The sequence below is a fragment of the Hemitrygon akajei genome, chromosome 4 (genome assembly GCF_048418815.1).
Source record: "Hemitrygon akajei chromosome 4, sHemAka1.3, whole genome shotgun sequence".
NCBI classification, from domain to species: domain Eukaryota; kingdom Metazoa; phylum Chordata; class Chondrichthyes; order Myliobatiformes; family Dasyatidae; genus Hemitrygon; species Hemitrygon akajei.
Window position 1 is genome coordinate 74,583,007 of NC_133127.1, and position 12,588 is coordinate 74,595,594.

At 39.6% G+C, this 12,588-nt stretch overlaps 1 protein-coding gene across 3 annotated transcripts in view; it reads left to right on the forward strand.

The window, feature by feature from the left end:
* Window positions 1-9,979, forward strand: part of LOC140726443 (short transient receptor potential channel 3-like) — a 140,055-nt gene extending 130,076 nt beyond the window's left edge. For all 3 annotated transcript variants that reach the window (XM_073042850.1, XM_073042851.1, XM_073042852.1), the window contains one exon: window positions 9,415-9,979. In XM_073042850.1, the coding sequence (XP_072898951.1) occupies window positions 9,415-9,563 (149 nt within the window). In that variant the 3' untranslated portion in view covers window positions 9,564-9,979. The remainder of the gene's footprint in view (window positions 1-9,414) is intronic.
* Window positions 9,980-12,588: the final 2,609 nt, after the last annotated feature.

Consider the following 12,588-nt stretch of genomic DNA (forward strand, 5'->3'; position numbering starts at 1 on the left):
GGAGATAAGGTGAGAGAGGACAGTTTCAAAGGAGATGTGAAGGGCAAGATTTTTACACAGAGAATGGTTGGTGCTTGGAATGAGTTGCCTGGGTGGGGTAAGAGGCAGATACATTAGGGACCTTTAAGATATGTTTAGATTGACACATGAATGTTAGGAAAATGGAAGGATATGGACATTGTCTTGGCAGAAGAAATTAGCTTTGTTGGCCATTTACTTGTTTGGCAAAACAGTGTGTGCTGAAGGGCCTGTTCCTGTGCTATATTGTTCTATGTTCTACATTCTAAGTTTCTTACTCTCTTTGGGCATGTGTATTCTGCTTGCCACCATTTTATACTATTCTCAGTGACAAGATGATGTGTTTCTTTTGCTTTTACATTATTTTTTAACTTTATGTTTGCTGTTACCTACCTAGTCTTTCATGTCAATCTGCCCAACCTTCCTCAGTTCAGACTCTCTGTTTTATCGCAAAGAGGACAACCTTATGTAGATAGAAGGCTGCTTTTTGTTTCTCTCTTTATAAATCTACATTACTTCATTCAAATTATAATTGCAGTACCCTAAAATTATAGCATCATTACCAAAGCACCTTTGAGGAAATTTCTATCCAAATGCTCTTTATTAATGCTTGTGTTACATCCAAACCAGATTTAAATTTGCATCAGTGGAATCAGAGTAGCACAATTAAATCTTGCTTTGGTTCAAGAGTTTTATTATTAACACACAAAGAAATTTCTGGAAAAACAGATGAACCTATTGATGCTCAGGCAATAACAGTGTAATACAACAACCTGAAGCCAGCAGTTGGTGTATGTTATCAATGTGTAGATAGATGTAGTGATCCCTGCATTTTAGGAATTTAATTTCCTCCAAAGCTCAGCATCATTGCAGAAGTGCAAGGATCTGTCTGTAATTCTCAATGCTGGGTGTTTTCCCAGTTTTTTTAAGGCTCAGTTGAAACTGGAGCAGGTGATTTGAAAATGTAACCTTTTTCAGATGTGAAGTGATATTGCTTGCACAAGAGAAAGTTAATGCAGTAATGGTCAAAGGTATTGAAAGGAGCTTTCTTATATTAAAACACTATTTATATTTTGGCATAGTTAACTTTGTTTCTATTTACATCACTGAAATAAATTAAAAGCAAAATATCTTAATCTGGTAATGTAGGCAGTATTATGGATTAAAGGTGAAATTACAAAACTTAGATTAGAAGGCAGCTACTTGGAAGCATTTTCTAATTCATTCATTAACGGGAGGTAGACATCACTACAAGGACAAGGTCTGTTACTCTTCACTGATTGCCAAATTGTCAGTAAACTGCCTTCTGGAATTGCTGCCAGCTTTGCTGTAAAATTGCTTCTGCAGTGCTCTAAGTTGACAGTCCAGGACTGTGACTTGGTAACGATGAAGGGATGCTGGTAAATTTCCAGAGGTGGTGTTCTCAGGCATATGCTGCCATTGTTCTTCAGGATGGTGTAGACTAGTGGTCGCCAACCCGTCGATCTTTGAGACTTTCCCAGTAGATCCCGAAAAAAAAAAAAAAAAAATCCACAAATACTGTTGAGAGATTGTTTCCGGGTTGCGGGGTTTTAGTTCCGTTCTTTCTGCCCAGTGCGTATGCGTGTAGCTCCCCCGCACTACACAGTGTGCTTCAGTGGTCCCCAATCACCGGGCTGTGAGGAAACGATATGAGTCAGCTGCACCTTTCCTCATTCCCTGTCACGCCCACTGTTGGAACTTGAACGTACGTGAAGTCATTACCCACGCGAGGTCGTCAGTCACCTAAACACAGTGATACCCTCGCGTCAGGAATCACTGATTGGCCTCGGGTAACTGGCCGGCGGGAAGTGCCATTGATACTGGCCAGGAGCGCGGACAGATGGGCGCCACCTCTAAACCTGTTTAGCACACCGAATGTTCGTGGGGAGCCCGGTGCTAAAATATTTGCAGACGACCTAATTTGGGCTCAGGGTTTCGTAAGTAGCAGAGCAGCTACCTCGCTGCGATCTACTGAAAGTCATCCCTCCAGCCAAACTTCTGTTGGCTGATACATCCTACCTACCTACAAGGGGGGGCGGGCGCGCGCCCTGTTGCACTCCTCGCTCGGTCAGTCGCTGTCTACAGATTGCAACCGCCGCGGCCACAGCATGGGGCCTCTTGCCCTGACCTTGTCCTCTCACCCCACCCACGACCAGCCGCACCTGGCCAAGGCATCTGGCGGCGGGCGGGCAAAGGCTGGAGTTTGGGCCCGGAGGCTGTCTAATGCAGCAATGAAGCCCTCAAAACTGCATCGGTACCTTGAGTCCAAGCACCGTGCACTTAAAGACAAACTCGTTGAGTTTTGTGAGTGGAAAAAACATGAAAAAACGTGAGCAAGCGTGAGCATGAAAACTAAATTGCGGAATAGACTGGATATAAGGAACCTGCTTCGAGTATCGCTGTATTCCGGTCGTGTTTAACCCCTCTCCCCCCGTCAGCTGGTCAGCAAGAATATTGTCAATATTAAACCAGCCTGTGGTGTAAAAAAGAGTGGGTACCCCTAGTGTTTATACATGATTTCTACTTCCGGGTTGTGGGGTTTTACTTCCAGTCTTTTCTGCTCCGGTGCGCATGCGTGTAACTAATCAATTTGGGGTCGATCTTGCCTTTCACTAAGGCCGAGGTAGGGGATCTTGGGCTTAAAAAGTTGGTGACCACTAGTGTAGATCAAAGCTTAGAAATGGCTGATCAAAGTCCAAGGTAAATTTATTATCAAAGTACATATCTGTCACCATATACAACCCTAAAATTCATTTTCTTCCGAGTACTGACTGTTAATACAAATACCCACAATAATTCTGGTTCAAGATGGCACTGGTGACACTCAGCAACTGCTTGCTGGTGGCAAAGAAAACAACTAAATACTTTATTAATTACACTTTTCTGGTTAACGATCACTGCCAACAATAGACTGAAACTTCCCTAACAGAGTTGAGTTTTGAACCGCCTGTATGAGCTGACATTTTTACAGTGGGAACTGAGGTCTCAAAGGTGCAGAACGGGCTCCTGCACCTCGTCCTGATGCCAGCAGTGAGAAGAGAGAAGGACTTGCTGGCGGAGGTCCTTGCTGGCGGATGCTGTTTTCGTGTGACAGCACACCTTGTAAGTGAGCTCAATGGTGGGGAGGGATTTATCGGTGATGGGACTGTGCTATATCCACTACTTTTTGTAGACTTTGCCATTCAAGGGCATTGATTGCTAAATGCTCGTGAATAGCAATTAGAAACATAAATTCATTGTGCGCTGGCTTTCAGTTTTCTCTGCTGGGGAACAAGAATCATTATGCAAGTCAGCCAGCTGGTTCATCAGCATAGGTCACACAGAAATGGAGCTAACAAAAAGGCAATATAAAGACTGTGCTAATACTTCATGGGTTTTATCCAAGGGGCAAAAGTGACGTGTATGAGGAATAAACACCTTTATGTTTGAAACATTTACCATAAAAAGAGTATTTTGTGTAACATATGCATTTTAAGACCTTTGTGTGCTATTCAATTCCAAATTAATTGAACATTCACACATTTATGATATGAAGCATAACTGACAATTTACTTGGCAAGACATTAAACCATGGGCAACCAACAGCAAATAGTATTAAGCAGATTGGGCACAGTGTAATGTCAACTGCTCTGTAGAGTAGGGTCTGAGACCAGCTTATCATTTAGAGCTCAACATTCCAAGTAGCGGCCCTTTATCCTCATATAAATAAATGATTGTGCTCACTCATCCATCTGTCTGCTCTAAGACCATGAATTCTCTGATGCAGGAATGTTCAATTGTCATCCGTTAGCACAACAAAAGTGGAGGACAGATTCATCAGTATTCTAAATCTTATTAATGAGTTTGTCCTCTCACAAATACTTTCTGAGAAGAGACCTAATCATTCTTAAAGACTTCCAATCGTGCTAACATTGTCAGATAGCCGGGTTCCAAAAGAAAGGCTAATGCTTGCATAAATAAATACTTAACATGTTTTATTATTAACAATACTTAACAATAGCTTATTGTCTATTTGAAAAATTCAGGACTGATACTGGGTCCTTCACAGTGGGACAGGAATTTTGGTTCACCATGAATTATGCACACTTTTTGAAGGCAGGACTAAATATTCCATGGAAGTAATTGGTTTATTATTGTCTTGTATATCTGCTTGCCATCCATGCCGAAAATTTCAAAACATCAAGAGAGTACAAAGTGAAAAACAATAACAGAGAATTATAAGCAGATGCAGAGAAAGATGAACAAAATACAGAGAAAATGCAAGTAGACAATAAAGTGCAAAGGCACTGACAAGTTTGATTGAGAGATCAAAAGTAGTTCATGAGAACAAGGTGGTTGAGAACATTGCAAGGATTAGCCAACATGGGAAATATTCCTTTAGATTCAAAAATTATTTTTGTCACTTTTTTTTTTAAGAAAGATGAAAAGGGACTCAGTGAATTGCAGTCCAGTTAACCTAACATCTCTGGCTGGGAAATTACTGTCCTTAATAGAGTGATGAATGATTAGAGAGTTTTCAGCATGGATTTGTATTGGAATGATCCTGCAATAATGGTTTTATTTTGACTGGGGATTGTGGATAAGGGATGACTGTGAAATGCTTACGGAGTTTACCTACAGAGTCTCCTGGACCACTGTACATCTACTCTCCATCCAAGGGCAGTGCAGCTTTGGAAAATCTTAAGTCCAGCTTTCTCATTTTTTCCATTTATAGCTTCTTCCTGCAACCACAATGTATAGTACATTTTGAAGGTACAGCCTGGCTTTAGGTTGTGCATACTAACTGATGATAGCAGTGCATAATATTTTCTGCCTAATAAGGCTTGCAACCAGCTTGTTAATGCTGGTTGTAAATGCAACCATGGTGAACAGTAGAGAGTTAGATTATTGCCTGTGTCAAAAGCAATGGGCAACCCCGTTCCCCAGTCACACCGTCAGGTGCCATTACACATTTCTCCCCTCTCATGTCTAAAAACCTCAAGACATCTTAAAGCACTTCATGCTCGATGACTATTTTTGAAGTGCTGTAACCTGAAAAAATGCACCATCTGATGTATGCACAGCAGGTTCCACAGAATGAAAGAAATAATGAATTAAACTGTGATGGAGGGTGTTACGTTTGTTCTTTAACAAGGACAAACTTGCGTGGGTAAAAAACACTAGAACTATTTTATTTTACAGATTTATAGAATGGCTTCAGCTGGACCTTATTTTACTCTGGGCCTTCCGCCCACCAACAGTGTATGTCTGTCTGCCTTTGTCCCATTGACTAATGTCATTTCAGTTCTGGGTGAACCACCCACACTGCACACTGGGAAATTGAGTTCTTTATTAAGTACACAGAGGGATTGGATTGACTGTGAGATAAATATTCCAAAGTCAGCAGTGGAATGATGCAGCTCTTGTTTATGTCCTACCAATCAAATGCCTGTTTAGTTTATAAACTGAAGACTGTAGAATAGGGATTGATTTGTAATCTTTTAACTCAGAGACACAAGCACTATCACTGAACCACAGCCTTGGTTTTTGTTTAAGATAAAAACAGTCTTGGAACAAGTGTATCAGAATCTAATATCATGATTGAATATTCAGATTCTAGATTATGACACCTTTTCTTTCAGTCTCTTGTAGTTTGAGATATGTTGGTGTCATGTGTTTCAACAACAACATACTAAGGCTACATCCACACTAGACCGGATAATTTTGAAAATGCTGGTTTCACGTAAAAACGATAGGCGTCCACACTATGTGTTTTTGAAAATATCTCTGTCCACATTGAAACGGAGATTTTGGCGAATCTCCTCCTACTGGGCATGCGCAGGACACATTACCGAAAACAAGCGACATGTTTGATGTCGAATCTCACCGTAAAAGTGCGCATTTGTGTAGTTACAGACTAGAAATACTTAAAACGACAGACAGCGGTTGGCTCTCGTGCAGGAGAACTTAAAAGTTAAAAAAAAACAAATACTGGAGCGTATGGAGGCAACCGACAGGGAATTCACGGACAGATTGACCCGGCTGACGACGAACATTGAAAAACTGACTAAAAGCACCTTGTTAAATGTATAAAACATGTCTGCATCAGTATTATCTTGTATTTCCATACAATGTTACATTAGGCTGTTACACATCTATTGTCAGAGAAGTACTTGCATAAATAGGTAAACCACTTTCATACGAGCAAGGACAGAAAACAGCAAAGTGAGTATACTTATTTATTCAGTAAGTTATGGGTCAAAGTATTTGGTGAGTACATTTCTAACTCTTCTGGCTTCAGTCCCTTTGCAGTCTGTTCTGAAATTGTTAGGTTGCGTTCAAGAAAACAATGAAATAGAGCGCTGCCGTCAGATAGCGATTTCAGATTTCTCTGGTTACCCCATCTACACTGATCTGCTCGAGCAGCATTTTCAAAAATACCCACCCTGGAAAGCGTTTCTGAAAAGCCCCAGTTTCGGGGGTTGAAAACGCCGTTTTAGTGTGGACAGAGGGTAAAAACGAAGAGAAAAAGCTTCGGTTATGGATTTATCTGTTGTAGTGTGGACGTAGCCTAATTTAGTAGGACATTTACACTTACAATCACCTGTTGACCTGCATAATGACTTCCAAGTGTTGTCACAAGTTAGGAAATTAAAAGGTTCTTTAAGCAAGTTACCCAACAATTTTTTCTTTGGCTCATCTCACTTTCTCCAAACTTGAGAGGTAGCCATGGGCGTCCACATGGGCCCCAGCTATGCCTCCCTCTTTGTTGGTGATGCAGAACAGCCCATGTTCAAAGCCTTTCCTGATAATACTCCCCAACTCTTCCTCTGCCACATTGACAACTGCATTGGTGCTGCTTCATGCACCCACGCTGAGCTCATCAATTTTATTAACTTTCCCTCCAACTTCCACCCTGCCCTGAAATTCACTTGGTCCATTTCTGACACCTTCCTTCTCTTTCTCGATCTCTCTGTTTCCATCTCTGGAGACAGACTGTCAACCGACTTCTTTTATAAACCTACTGCTTCCCATGGTTATCTTGATTATACCTCTTCCCACCCTATCTCCAGTAAAAACACTATTCCCTTTTCTCAGTTCCTTCGTATCCACTGCATCTGTTCCCAGGACATAACATTCTGTTCTGGGACATCAGAGATTATGTCCTCAAAGAATGGGGGTTCCCTCCCTCCACTTTGACGCTGCCTCCACCCGCACATCCTCCATTTCCCGTACATGAGCCCTCACCCCACCTCCCCACTGCCTCAACAGTGATAGAGTTCCTCTTGTCCTTACTGAGATCTGAGGAAGGTCTCAGCCCAAAACTTCAACTGTTTATTCATTTCCATGGATGCACCTGACCTGCTGAGTTCCTCCAGAATATTGTTTGTGTATTTCTCTTTTACTACTTGTTTTAAATATTCTCATTCTATGAGCTCAGTGGAAGACATTCAAGGAGGAGATATGAAGGATATGGGCTTGGAATAAGGCCAAAAAAGGAAGTTACTGAGAGGTAATGTTGCAGCTATATAGGACCCTGGTCAGACCCCACTTGGAGTACTGTGCGCAGTTCTGGTTGCCTGACCATAGGAAGGATGTGGAAACCATAGAAAGGGTGCAGAGGAGATTTACAAGGATGTTGCCTGGATTGGGGAGCATGCCTTATGAGAATAGGTTGAGTGAACTTGGCCTTTTCTCCTTGGAGCGATGGAGGATGAGAGGTGACCTGATAGAGGTGTATAAGATGATGAGAGACATTGGCTTTTTGCCAGGGCTGAAATGGCTAGCAAATAGAATGAAATATATATTTCTGGCTATTCAGAAAGACAAGGAAGGAGATAATAGAAATTCTGCACATCATTTACCAATCCTTTCTGGCTATGGAATACATTGTAGCATATCAGTAAAGAAGGGGATGGATTGATTCTTTGCATGCCTTACACTTGTGTGGAAAAACTTTCATTTAAAAAGGTGGTGTTCAATTGAGGGTAGTCAGGATGGTGTCTGTTAAAGGAAGCTATTAGCATGTTGTCTGACAGACAATACTGTTGTCTAACAATTGAACTTTTTGAAGAGGTGATAAGAAGATCAAAGATATCTTCCAAGTGAATTTTAGTCTTCAGACAAACTGGAACAAGACAAACTGAAAAGTAACAGGACAGATCTAAAACTGACATTGTTCCAGGAAACAATGAGTATCATTTGTTGGTATTTTAGTGCCCATTAGGCTATTTGCATTGATTATAACTATGTCCCTGGGATTCCGAGTATATATCAGTGATTTAGACAAATGAATGAACTCCAGTAAAGATGTTTGAAGACAATACAGAGCAGCAAAGCCATTAAAGTCAAGAATTAATCATTAAGAGGCATGAGGTCAGATCTCACTATGGCATATAGGGAATCAAATTTAATTAATTAAATAAAATGTATTTATTGATTGATTGATTGATTGATTGAGATAGAGCACAAAGTAGACCTATCAGGCCCTTCGAACCATGCTGCCCATCATTACCCCAATTTAACCCTAGCCTAATCAAAGAACAATTTACAATGACCAATTAACCTACCAACCAGTACGTCTTTAGACTGTGAGCAGAAACTGGAGCACCTGGAGGAAATCCACACAGTCACAGTGAGAACATACAAACTCCTTACAGACAGGTACCTAAGTTGCTGATACTGTAAGGTGTTGTGCTAACATCCTGTGACACCACAAATTAATATAAACCCAATATTAGTAGTCCATCAAATTTACAGTACTAATCACACCACCATCCTGAGTTGGAAATGTTTCACTGTTCTTTCTTCACTGCTGGGTGTAAGTTTCTGAATACAGTACCTTACTGTACTATCGATACATTCACCCGAAGCATCACTGTGTTCAAGGGTGGTTTGCTACATCTCCTCAAAGGGCATTTAGAGATAGACAATAAATGTTGCCTTTATCAGTGTTGCCCACATTTCATAAAAATGCCAACCTGATCTCATTTACTTTTATGTAATTCCAGACTAAATCATTCCTTGGCCTGCAAATAAACTCCCAAACCAAAAATATACTATAAATAAAACCTTGATAAAGTCTACTTTCCATGAATGAGCTAAAGTGTAAAAAAAATGAATTCAACACATGGAAGTAGGCAATGTGAAGAGGTAAAAGTAAGGACTAAAGAAAAAAATGCAAGTTAATGAATCCATCTTTGGCAACAGGGTGAATAGTATTGAATTTGCCTGTAACAGGATATCTTCAGTTTCAATTTATATCTAATATTTCTGACTACATTGCACTGTGTATGTTTTCTAATGTTCTTTTTCGTGTCTTAGTTCTTCATATCAATATTTGTTTTACAGTTTTCTCCTTGGTGTCCTCACTAACATTACACCCATATTTTCCAGGTGAACTTAAAGAAATCAAACAGGATATCTCAAGCCTTCGATATGAACTTCTGGAAGACAAGTCTCAAGCAACCGAGGAGCTGGCTTTCCTCATTCAAAAGCTTGGTGAAAAGCTTAATACCTGTCTGTCAAAACAAAAACATCAGTGATTAAATCAGAATATTGATCAATATATGGAAATACAGAACAGCACAACTTACGGCAATAATATTTATAAATAAAAAATTGCGAGTTAGCATATTGTCTACTTAACATCTCTAGAATATAATAGTTAATTCGTATACTAATAAACACAATTCAGTGAGAAATACTTTGTCCTTACAATTGCCTAAAGTTCATACAGTTGTTGTCAATACTGAAGGACTTCAATGCAGAATGAATTGTATTCGCATTTATAGCTCTCTGAAAGATTTATTAACTGGTTTGTAATCATATCAGAAATTATTAGCCACACTACTTACACCAAGATTGCAAAATTAATTTAGTCATGTATAAATTTCACATACATTAGCTTACCCTGTCTTTTATTATATTTATTGGTGTCTTTGATACCAATCAAACAATACACATAATATTAGAGTCCGAAATTTTCTGTCAGATATAAAACAAACTAAATTAATTTACTGTTCATTAACAACCAATTTTAATAAGAATTCATCAAATACATATACTATCCATGTTATGTGAAACTTGCATATGGCTTAGAGTGGGAACATTTGGCTCATCGTGTCTCCTTGAAAAAGTTATTCAATTAGTGCCACTCCTCTGCCTTTATAGCATTGAAGTCTTGTTTGAAATATATTATCAAAACCTTTTATAAATTTGTATGAAACCACCTGTTATTTTGTCCGCACTAAAAAAATCTCAGCTTTACTAGTGGCATTTTAAGTAGTTTCTCCTTGGCTTACTTCTCCAAAGTAAATCTCTTTAGCTTATTCTCTGAGGTCTTGACATTCATGTAATAGTATTGTGACCAGAAAAGACCACACTTCTACTGAAGCCAAGCCTGTAATTTGTAAAGGACCAATCAATAAAAGGCCCTTCTAGCCTTATACACAGTGAGGACTACACTGGCTACCAGCAACATGCCTGATGAGAAGTGGATCTGTACCTTGGAAATCTCCTGTGCAAATTCAAAAGTGTAAGGTTCCTCTCAATCATTGGATCATCAATATTATTATATTGTTACTTTTTGAAGTACAGTTTAGTACAGGAGGATAGTAAAGTTGTATCATCACTAGCCAGTGAACAATTAGTTTTTATATTGTAGGAAGATAAAGGTGAGATATTGCTTGTGCAAATTTATGAGAGCATTTTTTGCATATTTTATGAACTTTGAAGCTTCTTTGAGTCCTCAACAACCATACTACAGTGTTGTTTCTGGAACTGAATACAGACTATCCTCAGAATCTTGGATAAATTGCATAATTGTGCCAGCAATTTCTTGCTGACATTGGGCAGGTTACTGGGACTCTTTCCTCAGGATATATGTTTTATTGATGGCTTCGACTGGATGGGGATTAACCTCCAGTGAACTATACACTTTTGCACGAAGTGCACTGACTTGTGCTGTAAGTGGTTCCAGCAAGAAAACTCACAGAAGGCCTTCTGGGGCTCATACAATTTTAATTAGAAAGGTCCCTGAGCGTTTACTGAGCGTCTTCTTGTACACACAGCTTGCATGAAATAAGTGGCATTCAGAATAAGGGTTTAAGTAACTGAAAAATGAATGGAATTTATTTTTAGAATTTTTTTTTGCAATTTGACTGAAGATACCTGCTTTTTATTTTCAGGGGGTAAGAAACAGTGGTGTACTGCCATATAAATAGAGGAGCAATCAATCCAGAGACCTGGATTAACAATCTTGAAATCCTAAATCTCTGTTATGGTAGCTGTTCTGTTTAAATTCAGTTAATAAAATAATCTAGAATTTAAAACAAATAATTTTGGGAATGGTATCCTAAAAACTATCTAATTGTCATCAAAAACCTACTAGAGTCCTTCAGAGAAGGAAATTTGCTGCCAGGCGCCGGTTCCCAATAAGAGGTGCAGTTTGCAAGGTGTACCCAGTATGGGCTACTTGTGACCCTGAAGTTATCTAACTGGTCATGTGGCATTATCAGATAAATCAAACAAAATAAGAAGAAAACTGGATTGATCACTTAAATTGATCTAAACACTGGATTAGAACGCAGTAAATTACTTTTGTTCAGAAGACCTTGGAAGCCCCTTGGTGACTAAATTGGAAGAGCTAACCCACAGATTAGCCAAGCAACATTAAGATACAGTCTTTCTGTCAGAATGAAACAGATGAAGTCCCAAACTCTGTTCTCACAGTCCCTGGGTATGCTTTGTCCCACCTGCGATGGGACACCAGAATTCTACAGCTTGGAATGTGCTAACAGGCAATGAAACTCATGCTCATTACCACTCAGCTGATAATTTGATACTTTTCCTCATTGAACACCAGTAAAGAAACACGAAAGCAGTAAGGACAAAGATTGTGGTCTTTTTGGAGAATACCAATGCTCTCACACCAAAAATAGCCCTGTAGCGTGGCCACCAACCATGTCAGCAATGGGTCCTAAGTAAACTGACACTGGGGATCACCCTATTCTGTCTTGTTTTACCTGTTGAAAATGTAACTATCCATGTTAGTTATTCTCGGAGTGACCACTTCACTGTGGCATAGAAATTTCATCATCATCATCATCATCCAGAACACTCTGATGATTAAGAAAAGATCTGGCAGCTCAGAACATGTGACTTTGATGACTCCAAAGTGGCCTACCTGGTCCACTTCCAAAAAAAAACAATCCAATCATCATCAAAAACCTATCGGGATTCTTCAAGAGGACATGTGGATCAATAGTAGCAGACCTTGACTCCATCTCAATGTGAACCACATGGCTCATGAGCTATTTCACCAGGGCATCATCAAAGGACATAGACGGTCACATCAGGAAGTTAATAGTTGTCCATAATATGAAGTGACAGCCTGTATTTGAAGTATTTGTCTATTGAACATTCAATTGTCATTGGCTGAATGCCATTGGTTGTTCACTTTCCTTCCCTCACATTAGAAGTGGGATATTCACCGATAGTTAGACAATGTTCAGTTCCATTTGTATCTTCTCAGAAAATAAAGCAACCCATGCCTAAGTGGAGTAAGAT